The sequence below is a fragment of the Meriones unguiculatus genome, chromosome 5 (assembly GCF_030254825.1).
Source record: "Meriones unguiculatus strain TT.TT164.6M chromosome 5, Bangor_MerUng_6.1, whole genome shotgun sequence".
Lineage (NCBI taxonomy): Eukaryota > Metazoa > Chordata > Mammalia > Rodentia > Muridae > Meriones > Meriones unguiculatus.
The window spans coordinates 104,994,285-105,013,177 of record NC_083353.1 but is presented as its reverse complement, the minus strand read 5'-3'; the positions used below and the strand labels follow the sequence as shown (position 1 = coordinate 105,013,177).

At 49.0% G+C, this 18,893-nt stretch overlaps 1 protein-coding gene across 1 annotated transcript in view; it reads right to left on the bottom strand.

The window, feature by feature from the left end:
- Window positions 1-18,893, bottom strand: part of Slc6a11 (solute carrier family 6 member 11) — a 118,741-nt gene that overhangs the window by 84,552 nt on the left and 15,296 nt on the right. The window contains exon 5 of the mRNA XM_021637653.2: window positions 2,242-2,374. Coding sequence (XP_021493328.1) covers window positions 2,242-2,374 — 133 coding nt within the window. The remainder of the gene's footprint in view (window positions 1-2,241; window positions 2,375-18,893) is intronic.

Below are 18,893 nucleotides of genomic sequence, written 5' to 3'. Positions count from 1 at the left end.
TGAAAGAGAACTGGTTCCAGTAACCTGTCCTCTGATGCCCCGCTCCCCAACACGATATGCTAGCCAGGTAATAAAACTGTGAAGCCCACTGAATTATGCTAGTCCACAGCAGGACTCAGAAACCACTTTTAATATTTCTCTTCTTTTTGCTTCCCCTCTCTTCTTGTTCTTCCTCCTCCTTCTCTTCCTCTAAACAGGGTCTTGCTATACAACCCAGGCAGACTTTGAACTTGGCCCTCCTGCCCAGGCTCCCAGGCTCTGAGGTTATAGCTATGTACCATCCCTCCCGGCTCAGAAACCCTTCCTTAAATGATAGTTTATCTTTATAAAAGATTATTGAAAACTCCCACTTGGCCAGTGCTGCCCATGAGCTCCCCACACTGTTCAGCCCTAACGCGCAACTTCACACCCTTCATTCTCACCATGCAGTCAGCACCTGCGCCTCACTGTATAGAAGGGAAACAGCCTCAGAGAAGTTAGCCCAGTTGCTCTAGAACAGCTGCTGAATGGCAGACCTGGGCATCAAGTTCTGATTCCAGATGTTGCTGTTGGTGTTAAGATTTATTTTTGAAACTGTGTGGTTTGCATGTATGTATGTGTGCATGTGCGTGTGTATGTGTGTATGTGTGCACATGTGAGAGCACAGGTGCCTGTGGAGGCCAGGAGCATCAGATGCCCTGGAGCTGAAGCTTCAGGAGACTGGGAGCCGCTTGATATGGGTTCTGGGAACTGAACCCAGGTCCTCAGGAGGAGCACCGAGCAACCTCAACTGCTTAGCCAGCTCTCCAGCTGCTGAGCCTGGCTCTTAACCATCCAGCTATCCTCATCTTCAGCTAGAGGAGGCAGCAAGGATGGGCACAGGGGAGAGTGAGACAGCCATCTAAAGTATAGCAAAAACACAGGCATTCCATATCTGCAAAACAGAGAAAGCAATCCAACTGCCTTTATGGCATCATAACCCACAGAAGGCAAAGGTGAGCAGATCACATGGCTGGAGGGACACAGACATCCTTGTTCTGCTAGCTGGGGTTCTCAGCCACCTCTGTGATAGCCTCCTCAGCTTCACCCATGTATCATTCCTCTGTGTCTCTGTGTTTTCCCGGATTCCTTCCTGCAGGCCACCTTGCCTCCCATGCCTTAGCAGTTTCTTCACCCCACCCACCTCTGAGGGGCCTCAGAGGAGCAGCTTTCACAATGGGCACCCAGAGTTGCTCCTCCTACTCATGGAGGCTTCATCTCTTGCCCTTGCCCCAGTCAAGAACTTAGAACACAGGTGACAAGCAACTACCTGTGTCACCCACATCCGTGAAGAGTGATGGAGTCAGGGAGGCCCTGCTACAGGAAATGTTTCATTTCCTATTTCTCATGAGAAAATAAAATGAGTTCCAGAAAGGAGGCTAATGGCCTTGCTACTCAGCCTCAGAAGCGGGAGCAGCAAGGTACCATGGGGGGGACTGGCCAACCAGAACACCTGATTTCTAAGCATTGCCAGTAAATTAACTCTTTTCTTTTAATGCCTTTTTTTTTTTGTAAATTACACAAACGAAGTAGACATGTCCACAAATGCCACACTTCTATTCCTCTATCAGTGGCACAGTCCACACTGCTGTGACCAAAGGGATCCCTGCACTTTCCAGCTCTCCTGTGATTGGAAGAGGCTGTGGACCAGGCTCTGAGCACTGGCATGGACACACACTCAGGGGAGTGTGCAGGGGAGGACACACACTCAACTTCCAGGCAGCTCAGAGTAGGCCACCATCTTCCTTTTCTCCTCCCTTGTGACCCTGGAGGATCTGGGTACAAATGGCACAGCAAGGCTATAGGAACATGAGACATAAAGACATCTAGGGTGGTCAGTGGGAAGGCCAGCATTGTCTGCTTTAGAATGTTCCTGGAGTCAGGCTCAGCAGCATAAAAATTATAGTAATAGTCCTAGCTATTTGACATAGTTCAGTTTTCAATACATCTTATCCTGCCTTACCTATGTGACTCTTGATTCACTCAGAAAGGTAGGTTAAAGCTTTGTTCCACAGAGAAGAAAACCAAAGCTTAAAGCAGAGCAGAATAGCACTGAAGGGTGTGGCATCGTGTGGAGGAGCTCCATGCTCCCAGATGGGCTCCTTGTCCAGTGCTCTCCTACCTCTCCGTTTAGAGCTTCCTGGTAATTTATAGGCCGCTTTTTTAGCTTCTGCAGAAACCATCGTCTGCTAGCACCTCGCTGCTCAAAAGTTAACCTCTTACCTTTCCAGTCGACTTAGTACCCTTCCAGATGCAGAAATAGCAGATGGTCCAGGCCGCCAGGAGACACAGTGCCAGCTCCCATCGGAGGTTCCCAATATGCTCGATACCGTCGGATATCGCCAAGACCCGGCGTCTGTGGAGAGAAGGTGGGGAGTCACTGGGCTGAAGATGGCCCACTGTGCCCTACCTGTGGCAGAGCCTCGGTAATAGAGGAGCAAGAACGGACTGCCTTTCAATGCCTTCCCACCCTCCGTCCTTCATCATTTACCAACTGTGAGACCCTGGCCCGGGCAGGGGGCCTCTGAGAAGGACAAGACACAGCCTGTGTCTTTGTGGAACCACACTCTGGAGAAAAAGTAAAACACGTGTGGCACAGTGGGCTTAGGATTCAAGTCTGGTGTATCCGGGAGACTGCACGAGTCTGCGCGTTTAAGAGGAGACTACTCATCGCTGTCCTGCTGAACTCAACGGTGGCCAAAGGACTATGAAATCCATGTCAACTCAGAGAGAAGCTTCTAGAACCAGGGGTCATGGGTCTCCAGCTCTCTTTCCCTCCCTTTGCTGCAGTTATGGAAGAGGGTCAAGGTGAGGCTTCTGGAAGCCCCATGCCTAAAGGACTGCCTAAGATACAGTGCAAGTGATAAAAAGAAGACCACGGTTCGCATCACTCAGGCCTCTGGAGCACTTGTTCCTGCAACCTAACTCAACCCATCTTCGCTGCAGCAGGGAGCCTCTGGAAGCTTCCTGGGAGAAGCGACACAGGGCCTGAACCCGGAAGGAAGGAGTAGAAACTGTTCTAGGCTAAGTGAAACCTCTAGAGACAGAGTGTGGTGCACTTGGGGGATGGAGGCATGGGGCACAGAGGGCAGAGTGGATGGTGGGAGGAGTAGGCAGAGGAAGGAGCCATGCCAAGAGGTAGACGGACCCTAGGAGAGGTTCCCCTACCAAGAGGATCCAGGCCATAGAGCATCAAGGATACCAGGTACACTGTGAATTCCCCCGCCATGGCCTTCTCCAGGAGCCCATCAATTCTTCAGCGTTGACGCATGCCTGGCTCCCAGAGCCCACCCTGGGGTTGTGTTTCTTTAAAGTCAAACTTGCCACGCTCCATATTGTGTCCAACCGTGGCACCAGCACAAACCCCCTCCACACTTGCTCCACGAACCCCATTCTGGCTGCCAAGCCACCCCCACCAGACGGTGCCAGTCGCCTTCAGTGCTCTGAGAATGTCCCCGGAGAAAGGAACTCCCATCCCACCAAGCATGAAAGCCACCCTCAGTGTCTGTCTCCCTGGGAATCAGCTCGGGCCTGATTCTGCATTAATTACTCAATGACACCAATTAGCACTGGTCAGCGGGCTCCCGGTAGCCCCAGCCCCTGCTGGAGAAATCAGGCAGGCCCCCAAACAAAATCAGACTGTGGGCAGCCATGGGGTTACTAGAAACCAGCTCAGGGCTAGAAGAAACCGGAGCAACCACCCTCAGTACATAACTTTTCTTTTAGGGGCCTAGCATGTGCTAGGGGCCTACTACGTGCTGGGCGCTACCATAGAAAGTCATTATGTTCAACTAGGCTAAGCTAGACATAAGGGGTACAAGTTAATTGAGAAGAAAGGAGTCGGCTGGCCAGGGCCAACAATGACCATGGTTCTTGCTTCAAGTGCTTTAGCAGTCCTCAGCTTGAATTCATCTGAGGCTCTCACACCTCACAAAGACCTTATGAGTCTTTTCAAAACCCTTAAAGAGAGTCTAGTGTAGAAACCAAGAAGCATCTGGACCATGTCTTACATGGATTTCTTACTAAATGAAATGTTTGGACTCAACAGGAGCAGGACACTAGTAATGGAGAAGAGATTTATAACTGTCACTTGAGTCATTTTTAGCTTTGTCTTTTTTGATACAGGGTTTCTCTGTGTAGCCCTGGCTGACCTAGAGTTACTCTGTAGACCAGGCTGGCCTCAAACTCACAGAAGCCTGCTTGCCTCTGCCTCCCTAAGTTCTGGGATTACAGATATATGCTCCACTGCACCCAGCTACTTTGCCTTATTCTTGACACAAACTGGGGGAAAAAATCTCCTCTACCTTCCTCTCCTGGTTCAGTTCCACTCACCCTTCAAAGTATGTCTTAACTATCATTTCTGACAGGAAGCTTTTTTGGGCCCGCTGGAGCAGTTAGGACAGATTGAGTTTTGCCACAGAAATAAGCATCCCCCTCCCCAGTTAAGATTGCAAAGGTGGAAAGCAACGATGTTCTTTCCTTGCTCTTGTGTAATGGATCCTTTAAAGAGTTGCTACAGAGATAGAATTACTCCCTAGAAGTATCTCTCCCTAAATTGTACAGAGAATTTCAGGGTGCCCGATGCCTCTCCTGTTCACATCTTAGGGACCCAGGAGCAGATGCTAGTCTAAACACTCCAAAGGACAGCCCCCTGGTTGGTGAGAATGAATAATCCAGAGAAGACCTATGTTCCCTGTGCATGGACGTGACATGGCACTCTCTATATCTATCTATTCTAGGTTTGGGATAGCTCATGAAAAAAAAACAAACATACAGGTTATCCAGCTAGTAGGTGTGTGTGTGTGTGTGTGTGTGTGTGTGTGTGTGTGTGTGTGCATATTTTCATATTGGTGGACTTGCCTGTTGAACTGTGGAGATCTGAAGTCTGAAAATACGCAGGGACAGGGAGAGGAAGGAGAGAGCAGGCCTGCCAGGAGTGAGCTGGCTCCCTTCCCCTCTTTACACTGTGGAAGCTGCAAGCCTCAGAGGCCTGAACAGCCCGCTCTGGCGCCCCCTCACTTAACTTGAACAATCTTGATTCCCCAATTGGGAAGCAGCACACAAAAAGCCACAGCGGATGAACTGCTCTTTTGTTCCATCAGACTCTATTTGGAAACATCTTCGAACTGTTTTCTTTACATTGAACTGATGCTGATTGTCACTCGGAAGGTTCTGGAGCAAAAAGCCGGGCTCAGTGGATGGGGCTCTAAGCTTGCTGGGCTGTGGGGCTGTTTTGAAACCCACAAGGGCAGCTTTTGAGAGCATGGGGGCTGGGGCACTCCACAGCAGAGACTCGGGGAAGGCACAGCTCTTCCTGGGAAAAAGCTTTCTTAATGACCCTCCCCGATAAAGCACTGGAGCACAAGAGGCCACTGAATGAGGAAGAGCTTGCTGCCAACATGCTGGCCGGCAAGGACCCAGGACCGGACCTCTGGACACTGTGCCCGGAGCGGACGCACTCAGCACTCAGGACTAGCCAGAGATCCCTGGGGAGATGAGCGTATGCAAGTCACGCTAACTGAGCACTCCGTGCTGGCACTGAAGCAAATCCAGAGAGCACTTCTTAGCATATTTCTGCAGACTTTCCCCTGGAGGCTGAAATCAGCCTAGAGGAAGAAGGCTAGGTATCTCCAGCCCATGGCACATACCAAACAGCTGGGCTCAGGCCCAGCTCTGTGTCCCGCCAGGTGATCCACCTTGGTGGGGGAGCATCACCTCTCTGGATCTCAGCTTTCTCATCTGCAAAAAGAAATTAATGGTGCTTCCTTCCAAAGACTGCCCAGGCATAGAAGCATAGAATCCACCCCAGGAGCCTTGAGGCTGGGACACTTAATACTATTGCTACAAGGATGGGGAAACTGAGGTACTGTTAAGGAAGTTGGCTATAGTCATACTGCAATTAATAGAGCTTAGGTGGGAACTTGGAAGCCTCTGTGCTAGCCACTGGGTCTCCCAGAGCCCTAACATCATCATTACATTCCAGAGCTGTCTCACACACCTCTGCACAGTGGATAAAAGGAGTAAAGAGTGCCTGTCACTACTTTGTGGACAGCTATATTCAAGTGCTTACTAAAACACCACCAGGATGGTGGGTGTTGTGCCAATCTAGAGGACCCATAAGAGTTCAGGACCCAGTGGAATAGGAGACAGGGAAACTGCCAGTCATGGAGGGAAGAGACAGTGAAGCTGCAAGACACAGTAGGTCAACACATTGTCACTAGGGTCAACAGCAGTATCAGAATGTGGGGGTTGATGGGAGCACCAAAAAGTAGGAAGAAAGTTAGAAAAAAAAAAGACAGAGAGAGGCATTGGGGGGCAGAAAGTGAACCCAGAGCAAAAGCTGGAGGCTAGAACTGAAACAGTGGGGAACGTGTGGCCAGTGCCAAAGCAGAGGTACAGGCGAGAAAGGGTGTGAGCCTTGCAGAGTATGGGGCTGGCTGTACCCCACAAAGGCGGTAGAAGATGAGAAGGGTCTACAGACGGGTTGTACCTTGTCAGGTCAGACAGGTACCTCTGGAAACCCAGTTTCAGGTTCCTCAGGAAGAATGGGTTATAAAGTCGGGGCAGTAGGGTGCAATGTGGGGTACCCAGCACAGAAGATTTCACCTTAGTTAGGGAAGTAAACGGGGAAGGTTGAGATCAAGGTGGGAAGTGACAGTGGTAAGGGGGGGAGTGAGTTTGAAAGTGCCAGAGATGGAAGGCGACTGCATGAGAAGAGTCATGGACCCCTCAGATGAGGAAGGCAGGCCCAAGAGAACAGCAGTGAGGCAGGGGAAAAGACGGTGGGTGGCCACCATTCTTTTAAGACAAGATGGCATCCTAGTTTGCTTTCTAGTTCTGTGATAAAATGCTATGACTAAAAGCAAGGGCAGGAAAGGGTTTATTTCATCTAAACCTTTAGTCCACCATGGAGGGAAGTTGTGGCAGAAACCTAGAGGCAGGAATTGAAGCAGAGGCCATGGAGAAATACTGCTTCCTGGCTTGCTCCTCATGACTTGCTCAGCCTGCTTTTCTTATACCATGCAGGACCACCTGCTCAGGAGTGGTACCACTCAATAGTGAGCTGGGCCCTCTCATATTAAGCATTAATCAAAAAAATGCACTGTGGAAATGGCCCACAGGCCAGTAGATGGAGTCATTTTCTCAAATGAAGTTTTTTTTTTCCTCAGATAACTCTAGATTGTGTCAAGCTGACCTAAAACAAACAAACACACAAACAAACAAACAACCTAAACAGCACAGATGGCTCAAGGTGGGAAATAATGACTGACACACCCAGAGGCTGCCACTCGGTTTCTGGATCCAAAGCTTGGAAAAGAGGAAGGCCAAAGGGTTGTACCTAAATCTCTTTCTGGGGCTTTCTGAGAGAGCTGGAAAAGGGAGGCAGCCTGCAACTACTCCCTAGAGCCCTGAGCCCAGGACACAGAAAGGAAGAGAAAACCTTAATTAAGCACAGACAAAGCAGAGGGGCAGAGCAGCATGGGGAAAAGAGCACCCCCAAGGAAAAAAGGAAGAGGGAATGTGAGATTGAGTGGCTGGTGTGCCCACCATCAAAGCAGAGGGCTTCGCTCTGCAGGAGAGACCTATGGGGAGTGGATGGGAGCTGAGACCTCAGCCAGGTGGCTTTTTCAGGGAGTGAAGCTCTCGAGTTAGAGGAGTGAGAGGGTTAAAGGGACACAGAGCACAAGAGCTGTCAGGAAGCCCAGTGTGGTAACGCACACTTTTGATCCCAGCACTCAGGAAGGCAGAGGCAGACAGATATCTGTAAGTTCGAGGCCAGCCTGGTCTACAAATTGAGTCCAGGACAGCCAAGGCTACACAGAGAAACCCCTGTCTCAGGGTGGGGGGTGGGGTAGGAAGCTGAGAGTAGGAAGAATTCCAGACACAGGAGGGTGATGGTATGAGGGGAGAGATGGAAAGAACCTTTCCACAGAAAAAGAAGAAAACCAAGCCCAGAGTACACAATGTGCCTCCCTATTTGGAGACCGAGAGGGAATGAACAGAAGCTGATGGTGGACGGCTGTGTCAGGCCCAGGGGTACCCAGCTCACTTTATTCTATCTTTATAGCACAGTTACTGCCAGGGAGTTAGTTCCATCATCCTCTATGGCCATGGGGCATTGACTCTTGACCCTGCAGATGCCAGACCCTTGTATATTACATGGTGACATATTTACACAGAGCCCGGTGTGGTCTGCCTCATGTTCTGAATCACCTCTCAAGTACTTATAACGCCTCGATGCTCTGCAAACAGCTGATATGTTTGGGGACCAGGAGAAAATTCAACATGTTCAGGACAGATGCAATTCTTTTTCTCTGAGTATCTTCAGTCTGTGCTTGCTTGAAACCTGAGATCCACCAGATATGGAGTGCTGACAGTTCACTCTTGAATGGTGAAACTGAGGCCCAGGCTGGTGAAGCAGTTGTCCAAGGTGGGATTGTGGGATTGGAGCCAAGTTCTTTGGCTGACACCAGGTGTCCAGTGGAGACCTATCAAGGGGAAGGTGTTTTGGGCTTCAAACGTCTATCTATCTCTGGAGGCCTAAAGGAAGTATCTGGAATTTCCGGGGGTGGGTTCTTCCAGCCTCGCTCTTTTTTCCCACTAGGTGCTGGCTCTGCTCTGAGCATAAGGCAACAGCCTCCTAGAATGAGGTGACTCTGACCAGAGGCTGCAGAGTTGGAGACCAGCACTGCCTGCCCCTTCTCTCCTTCTGTTCTTCCTCCATCAGAACCTGAGAGAGCCGTGCAAAGAACAGCTCCCACCCTCCCCCGGGATGCCTCATTTTCATGTCCTTCACAGAGCCTGTAAACAGATCACCTTTCTTTAACCTGCCATGTGGGAAAGTGCTGGCAGGAACGTGGAGACCGCCCTAAAAGCTGGCGCAGAGGGGCTAGGCTATAAATAGCCGTGCTGGTCTCCCAAAGCAACCAACTCCAACAACAACAAAAAAAGGCCCATCACCAAAACAAGTGTGCTTTGCTGGCCCCTCCAGCGGAGCCAGGGCTGCCTCCAAATTCTTCTGAGCAGGTTCTACTCACAATTTTCTGGGAAAGGGAACTCAGTTCTTAAGCTCTTCCCATGCCTGAGGGGCTCCTAGAATGTCCATGGTTCAGGACCCCCCAACCAAGCTGGGATGGAGAGTGAGGTCCCTCTTCCATGTCAATGCCTTGTCCTGGGGGCAGCCAGATCAGAAGTGCATCTTGTGGGTGAGAGTTAGGACTCCCAGAGTCCAAGGAAGGTCCACAGTCAGAGAACGAACTTGGTGTGAAGTTATCTACATTGGGCTGCTGCTAGCTTCTTGTCTCTGTAGAACCTTCCTCAGTGCTAAACAAGTTTCCCATCAGCCCCATGCTTGTCCCCACTCTCCTGTTTCCTCTTCAGGGATCCTCCTTTTCAAGTCCCCCAAGCCCACAAAGCTTTACCCAGCCCACATGCTCCAGTTTAGATATTACAGAACACCTCATGCCTCCTTGTCCCCATGCCCACAGCAGGGTCACCCACACATGGTGCCGATGCCTCCCTGTGCACCAGGATCTCTGAGGCCTGAGCTGTGCAAGCCACACTCTGGATGATCAGAGAGTGAATGCTTGAGTTTTTGCAAGGCATCCATCTCCACCCTAGACACCAGCTCTGTGCCTGCAGTGTGGGCACAGACAGGGGCAATCTGCAAATCAGTGAGCGTGATTCTCTTCCAATAAAACTTTATTTACAGAAACAAGGACTTGGCCAGTTAGTTTGCTGACACTTTGAGTTCCCAGCCCACAGTGGAACCTCATTCAGGAAAACACCACCCACTCCAGACTTCCCTAGGGAGTCTCTTAGAAGGCCCGAAATAAACACCCAGATAGCTCTGTCTGACCTAGTGCTCCCTGTCTTTAAAAGCATCCTTCAAGAAGAGGCATAGCAAAACCACAGTAACACTTGCTCCTTAGCCACTAGGATGGCTGCAATGCAAAAGGCAGAAAACAGCAAACAGCACCAGGAGCAATAGAGCCTTATAAACTGTAGAGATGTAACACAGGCCAGCAGGCCTGGAGAGCAGCTTGGCACTTTGGTAAAAAGTCAGACACACACACACACACACACACACAAAAAAAAAAAAAAAAAAAAAAAAAAAAAAAAAAAACGTAAGAATTCAGGCTGACAAGGTGGCTCAGCAGGTAAAAGTACTTGCCATGTAAGCCTGATGCCCTGAGTTCAGTCTTTGAAACCTATGGTATGGGGAGAGAAGTGACTTGGGAAGGCTGTTCTCTGACCTCTACACATACATGCCTATGGTCTCACACAGGTGTGCACACATAAACACATGCATACACACACATGCATACACACACACACACACACACGCACACACACGCTAATAGTAAGAACTAAGATTTAAATAGGAAAGAATCCACCTAACAATTCCACTTCTAAGTATGCATTGTCCCAGAAGTAGCAGACATAGGTTCAGCCCCAAACCCACGCTTAATGTTCTTCTGCCAAGAAGAAGCCACTCAAACATTCATCGGCTTATGGACACCAACAGAATGCGCAGTGTCCTTAGGACACAGATTTTAATATTTTTTAAAAAAGAAATGAAGGGTAGGGCGAGGATTACCAACCCCAAACCCAAAGTGCTACCAAACCAGAAACGTTGTGCATGGCAATTTGACGTCGTAATAGAAAACTCCAAACCTGGCCTCACAGAAAACAGATCGCAGTAAAATTCAGACACCGGAGAAATACTGTATAAAGTTGCCTTCACTCTGCTGTATGAGCTGTGAGTGAAATGTGAATGGTTTTGTGTTTAAACTTGGTGTAAATATCCCAGAATCTTAGAAAGAAACCAAAGTCTGAAATGCTTCTGGTCCTAAGCACCGCAGATCAGGGACAACCCTCCTGCTTTGAGTCGTGCTGTAGGTTCACAGACAACCCTTGAAAGCCTTGCATGAAAGAAGTCAACTTCCAAAGATCCGATTCTGTTTATATACTCTGTCTAGATGAGGCAAGGGCATGGAGACAAAGAAGTGGCTTGGAGGTAGGAGCAGACACACAGTAGATAGCAGCGACTAATTCAGGAGACAGGAGTGGTCTAAGCCTGTGTGGTGACGTCGCCCTCAGTGCACTTATTCAAGACAATTGAACTGTGTGCTTAAAACGGTCTCATCTCATAGAATGTAAATGGCACCTCAATAACTCTATTAAACAGCTGTTAGGAGAAAGTGCCCACCCAGCATGTTTCTGCTTTTCCAAGGCACACACACGCTTGTCCCCAACTCTCTGAGGCTTCGGTTACCAATGGTCTACCATGCTCTGAAAATGTTAAATGAGAAATCCCAGGGAAAAAAAAAAAAAACAATTCCTGAGTTTTAATGGTACATTGTTCTGAGCGGCATAACAAAATCTCTCACTGTACCTATCTAAGACATGAGCTGCCCCCTTGACCAACATATCCACAGTCTATATGCTACCCGCCGTAAAAGCTACCCTTACTTTACTTACTAAGGATCACAGAGTGCAAGAACAGGGATTTGGTGACTTTGTCATGGTGCCATTATTCGATGTTACCATTAGTTATTGCTGCTAATTACTGTTCCAAATGTATCGGTTAAACTTGATCACAGGTGTGCAAATGTACGAATCAGTAGGGCTCGACTCCCCTGTGATTTTTAGAGCATTTCTGTGGCTTAGAGCATATTCCCCAAGAATAAGAAAGCTCCTGCAATTCGAGCATTGTGCATGACATGGACAGAACCCCAGAAGCCTATGCTTGTTATTTTGTTTCACAATCATCATTCAGGGGACGTGAAGGTATCACACACTCGTTAACTTGCTGTGGTGGTTTGAATGAGAATGTTGCCCACAGGCTCCTGTGTTCGAATACTTGGTCCATTTGGTGGCACTATTTGGGAAAGTGTAAGAAGTGTAGAATTGAATCATTGGGGGTAGGCTTTGAGGTTTTAAAAGCCCCCTGCCTTCCCAGTATGCTCTCTGCTTCCTGCTTATGGTTCAGCACATAAGCTCCCAGCTTTTAACTTTAGTCACCATGCTACCTGCTGAAGTGCTTCCCCTCCCTGGTGACCTCTGACCCTCTGGAATCGTAAGTCCCAGTGAGCCTGTCCTTCCAGAAGTCGCCTCAGTCAGGGAGTTTTAACACAGCACCAGGAAAGTAACTAATATGCCTGCCCACAGTCACAAAACTGATGGGTGGCACAGCCTGGCTTTGAATGCTGGTCAATTCAGTTCCTCTTCTGCCTCACCCCCTACAGCTGTATGGTGTGACCAGAGGAGCAGGAAGAAAGGAGAAGGGGACAACGAGTCTAGAAGTGGGAACATTTGAGACAGCAGGGACACACAGAGACAGGCCACCCAAGACCCGCTCCTCCTTGGGAGGAGTGAACAGAGTTCAATGGGCCAGAGACAAGTACACCCAGGGAAGATGGAGAAGCAGAGGGCTACATAGCTTCTGGTGACTCGCTGCAGCTTCGAGACGCAATCTATCCTCAGATTGTCTGGAACCAGGATCGCACCTTCCCACCTCTTCAGCAGGACTGGGGAAGCCCAGAGTTGCCATCCAAGCCACAGCCATCCCCATGTGCATCACTCTGCACTAGTGAAAAACTGTGAGCCCAGGGACACTCAGCTCCCTGTGCCTCTCCCACCCATGGTGATAGAGCTTTACATAGAGGATGGCTGAGGGCCACAGCTGTGGTGTCCACACAGTAGTCAAGAGACACATAGGCAACGGCGGTGAAGAGTGGAGCCTGCCAGGGTCCACCTCTGTTCTGTTCCTTCCAGCCTTTGAGATGTAAACAGAAAGCAAGGGTGGGAAGGCTGCCAGGAGTGATAGGAGCAGACAGATCAAGAGGAACCATCATGGACCAAAGATAGCATCCTATCCACCCGTCACCGAATACCCACTGCAGTTCAAAGCAAGGTTTGGCAACTGTTCTGTGGACAATGGGCTACACCTGATAACCCATTGGCAGCTGGAGACACCCAGACTGAAAGAAGTGCTGGACACAGTTAACTGAGCATCTTTGGAGCCACAACTCAGCACACTGTGAGTGCTGATCATTCACACCCTGAAACTGCAGGCTGACATCAGCCGCAGTTCCCTGTCCTTGCCCAGTGTAGAGATAGGACAGACCATACATCAGGAAATAGACCCCAGCCCCCAAATCAAAGCCAAGTTTATGAACGTTCATCATCTTCACCCTATAAAGCTGAACATGTAGGTGAAACAATCGTGAAGCCAGGGTGTCTACACAGACACCAAACTACTGAGGGAGAGGCTGGGAATCTGAATTACTTCCTCTAGGTCAATGAAGGAGCTGTGGGTTGCCCCAGCTCTGGGGGACCCCCAGATGCCATTTATCTGCCCACTTGGTTGGAAGATGGTAGAGCACAGGGAAAGAGTGAGTGTGTGTGTGTGTGTGTGTCTATGTGTGTGTGTGTGTGTGTGTGTGTGTGTGTGTCTGTGTGTCTGTGTGTATACATGCAAATCTGGATAGTGTAATATGTTCTTATAACTCTGTTAAAAACAAACTGAAGTCATGATGAAACAACAATTTCTAAGCCATTCTGCTCCTGTTTCCTGAATTAAAATTATTTATTCCCTGATGCTTCCTGCCACCAGTGAGAGGACCGCAGAGAGCATGTCAGAGCCAGCATCAATTCGCCAGCTCCCATCCTCCCAGCAGGTAGCAGCCAGGCCAGTGTCACACTCAGCATCTGGCCCAACCCGATACCAACAGTACTCTTTCTAAAGCAAGGTTCAAGCCACTTCCTAACGGAGCCTCTTAGACAGAACCACAAACACCAGGTGTGTTTTCTCGGTACAGACGCTGGAGCCTTCTGTGAGTTTCCTCCAGCCTCCCTCTCTCCCTTTTCCTGTCAGGGACATGTCTGGTGAAAATCTCCCAGGGCTCAGCTGGGGGCTCGGGGCTGCTGTTGGGATTCTGCCTGGGAGGCACACGCCGGTAGGACACTGTACCTGAGCTACAGTGGGACACTAATGATGTTTCGGGGGCAGGAGAGAAGGATGAGCAATGGCAGGAGGATGCAGGTAGGGATCAGAGGCTAGGCTGAGCACAGTTCTGCCTCACCCTGGGAGGTACCACAGACCAGGATCCCGATCCCCTGTGCAGATAGTCGCCCTTGCCGTCTATCCTCCAAGCAGGTGGGTAGAAGGAAGAAGCAAGCTCTGTGTAGGGGCTATCTCCCTGTCCCTGCTGTAGCCATCAGGATGCAAAGGGGGACCAGTACAGCAACCTGCTCCTTCCCATTACATAGTGTGAGATGTCAGTTAAAATTGCCAGTGCCCTCCTGGCTAATTTCAGATATGAGTGTTTTTGCCTGAATGGTCACAAATGTATAGCAAGAGTAAAATCCCCAACTATGCAGAGTTTTATTAAGGCCAGTTTCTACTGCTGATACACAGAGGCTGGAACAGCAGATATAAGTAGGAAGCCCAGGGCAACAGCACAATGGTTCTCGCTGCTAGCATCCTGCCTCCTCTCCAGCCCAACTCTCTGGCTCCCCACATCACACCATGACATTATACAGCTTTTTGCAACTGTCTTACAAGCAATGTCTGACCCTCAGTAGGGCTTTCAGTGTGGGGCTCAGATCACATCAGAACACAGACTGGCTCTTCCTGTGTTGGGGCTCTGGGCCAGGAGAAGACCCTAGTGGGCAGGGCAGGGTAAATAGCTTCCTAAGGTATACAAGAGCAATAAGCCCCCCCCAACCCTGGGGCTCTCTCTGTCCTTCAATGCTACTGCAAGTAGAATGGAGGCCAAGCTCCACTTGGAGCTTTGTGGGAGCCACCAGGGAGGTCGTGTGGGGAATGATGAAGCCAAGACAGTAGATTTTTTGAGAAGAATCTCCCAGCTTCAGCAGCACAGGAACCCAGAGGGCAGGAAGAGAGTAAATCATTAGTAATATAATCTCTTAGGGGCTAGGTGGCAATACTCCATTTACAATCCACTACAGAAACACAGACCTACTCTATTTTAGTTGCTAAAACTCTGTTTGTCATTTTTGCAACCAGTTAACTATCCAATGGTTAGAATAAAAAGGTCACAACCCGTCTGCAACAGCAAAACCCACTTTGGTTTGAGTTGGCAAGTGTCTTGACCTGTTCCCTGTTCTCCTTAGCTGTATTCAAGAGCCTCCAGGGCCTCACTGAGGGGCCAATGGCAAGCAAGACCCTTCCTGGGTCAGACGTAGTCCCCTGCATATAGATGACCTATAGCAGCAGAGAGCAGGTGTTCAGGGGTGGAAACCGATGATGGACTGGCGTTGGGGCTCAGGTCCATGAGTTGCGGCAACGACCCTGTATTGGTTAAAGGGAAGATGGAGATCTGTCTTCTGCCCACCTCTTGGGGCTGACCACAGAATTCAATGAGTCAACGTTAACAAGAATGAGTTAACAAGCAAAGATTAGCAAGATGAGGTTAGGGCGCTAAGCACAAGCAAAGAGAATCATCATGACTGACAGCTTACTCACCAATTGCGTGAGTCCTGCTTTTATTGTAAAACAGCCATACTGTTAGTTTTAACTTTAAAGTCCAAACGCTATGAGAGAGCGCGGAGCAGGGAAGCAGAACTCCATTCTGATCTACTCCCTTTCCCCACATTCTACTGCTGGGCGGCCTGCAGGTGAATGACAGGTCCTGTACCCTACCAGACATGTCTGCGGGGATAAAGGTATGCGCATCTTCAAGCACACATAAATACAGGCGGAGCACCCTCTAATCTGAAAACTTGAAATCTGAAATGCTTTAAAATCTTAATATCTTGGGTTTGGGAGGGAATGAGGGAGCAGGATACAGCTGGGATACAGAGTTAATAAAATGTAACTAATAAAAAATTAAAAAAATCTTAATCTCTGTGTGTGTGTGTGTATGTGTATGTGTGTGTACATGTGTGCATGTATATATGCAATTCTCATGTGTGTGGAGGCATACATGTGTGCAAGAACTTATGAATGTGTGTTTGCATGTATGTCTAGGCCATAGGTTGATGACAGATACCTTCCTTGATCATTCTCTATTTTCTTTACTGAGGCAGCATCTCTGGGTGAACCCAGAGATCTGAGCTCACTAATTGAATATAGCTAGCTGCTTGCCCAGGGATCCCCTATCTCAACTTCTCAAGTATTAAGATTACAGGTGGGTTTGCATGCCTACCCATCTTTTATGTGCCTCAGAGATGAGGTCCTAAGCATTTTGTGCCCTGAGCCATCTCCCCAGGCCCATATGAAACTTTCTGAACACTAGCATTCCACAGTAGAACTCATGTTACAAGTTGCAACTGAAATTCTGGCACTTGAAACAATGATAAACCACCTTATGTTTAGTGTACTGTGTATACCTTCATAATAAACAATTTCATGTTTAGACTTTGGTCCCATCACCATTCAATATGGTTATGCAGAGACTCCAGAAGCCAAGGAAGAGGGGGACCATTTCAGATGCTAGCACCTCAGCCCGCACGTGCCTCCCTCCACACCTCACCCCTCCCTCACCCCAACCAACAGCAGCTCCTCTCTGTGCCAGCACATTTCCGGCCTCACTCTTTTTTTTATAGTCGCCACATAGCATAATTTCACTCATGAGACATTTCATATGTGATTTTGTTGTCCCCCCCTTTTCTTATGTAACCCATCACAAATGATTTTTCCATGGGCATGCTTGGGCTGTGCATAGCTAGTGTGGTCACACCCCAGAAAAAGCTTTCAGAAATGGGACAAAGCATATGTGCAGCCCAAAAGCTGCTTCCTGTAAGACCTGGCTCCTGTTGCTGTCAACCAAACAAAAGAAGCAAACCTTGAGTCCTAGCCAATTTGGAGCCTCCCATGAGTCTCTATTAGGAAAGACCCACTCAGGATGTGATGTGAGGTCAGAAGGCACCTTACAACCAGGGGTGGCACTGGCAGAGCCTCAGGAAGTCAGGGGCACAGGCCTCAGGGGGCAGCAGAGCTGAGCAGAATGAACCACCACATGCCAAGATCGCTTTCATACATGTTTTCCCAACAGTTGAGGGCAGTCGTGCCCAGCCTCCCTCTACCCAGGCAGAAATTAGCTTTCTGTACCCAGACCACACCCAGCATGCCAGGTGCAGGGCAGAGAGTTCTGTCTTATTCCCAGAGCCATGAGGGTGGCTCTTTCAGGACAGTCCACGGAATCATTTCCAACCATTCATAAAGATACTAGGTCCAGAAAAACTTAGGGCCTGTGCTGGGTAGGTTTGTTTGTTTATTTGTTTGTTTTGTTTTGTTTTGTCAACTTGACACAAGCTAGAGTTGTCTGTGAAGAGGGACCCTCAGTTGAGAAAATGCCCCTATCAGATTGGCCTGGAGGCTCTTCTACGGGAGCATTGTCTTGATTAAGACATGGTGTAGGAGGGCCCAGCTCACTATGGGTGGGCAGGTGGTCCTGTGTTGTGTGAAAAAGCAGGCTGAGTAAATCATGCAAACAAGCCAGTAAGCTGTGCTCCTCCATGGTTCCCACTGCTCCTCCTGCATGAGTACCTGCCCGACTTTCCTCAGCTGTGATCAGGACAGGTAATCTAAACAAAGCCTGTCCCTCCACCCCCCAGGCTGCTTCCAGTCAGGGTCTTCATAGCACTAGAAAGCAGACTGAGATGGGGCTTCTCTAAGTGTCTATCAGGAAAGGTCCACCATGTCTTCCACAGCGGGCTCACATCCTGCACTGCTCCTCTGGCCTCAGAACTTGTCCTTGACATATAAGGTTATCATTCCACTCCTCTCAGGTCCCTGCTCAAATGTCATCCCCTCAAAAAGGCCAACCCTGACCCCAACACTCAATTCTGTTTTCCTTAGAGGATGGACCTTGACTTACAGAGGCAGTCTCTTATTTTTGTTCATATGTACCCCATGACACCTGGCATGTAGCAAGCTCTCTTGAAAGACATGCATGGCAGCGCCCCCTTATCCACAGAGGACATGCATGGCAGCTCCTCACCCCCCATCCAGAGAACGGATGTTTCAAGATCCCCAGTAGCTGCCTGACACCACACAGTGAGTCCTTTATATACGCCATGCTTTCCCTATACACCCAAATGTACACTAAAGTCTACTGTATAAAGCAGGCACAGGGAGAAGATGAAATGCTCTTGGCCACCTGAGTATATATTTTGTCCTTTGGAAGGCCAAAAAAAAAAAAAAGGATTGTGAATCCCAAGTCAACTTGAAATTCAAGAAATTCCAACAAGTAAGAAATTTAAGGCCAGCCTAAGCTAAAGAGAAAAACTGCCCCTAACACACATACACACACACACACACATCAGAAGGGCTGGAGAGGATAGGGAATGTGAAAGAGGGGGAGAGGGAAGAGAGAGAGGAAAAGAGGGAGGGAAGGAGAGAGAGAGAAAGAGATTTACTTCTCCCTTAAAGCATTTGCTGACTCCTCTCTGGCAGATCTGAAATTCCAGCATCACCCTTGAGCACTTGGGCCATCATTAAATAATATGAAGGTCACCTGAACATAAGCAGCTTGATATCCCAAGCAGCTGGACATCACCACAGCCTCTGACCAAGATGCAACACACAAACACCAATTAATTTATCCCTGGAATTTCCCACTTAATATTTTTGATATTTTGACCACGGGTTAGGTGCTAACTACTGCAAGTGAACAGATGCGCTGACCGGCCACCCCCAGCCTCCCTCCACACACAATGCAGCACTACACCTGAAATCCACAAGGCCCTATGTGTGACCTTGGTGTCTATGCTTCAGTCTGTTAGTCCCTTTTCCTGGGTCCACAGTCAACCGTGTGGACTCCTATTCATCCTTCAAAGCCCATCTTAGGTCAGCACCATCATGAAGCTAGCCCCACAGCTGACCAGGCAGTCTTCATCTT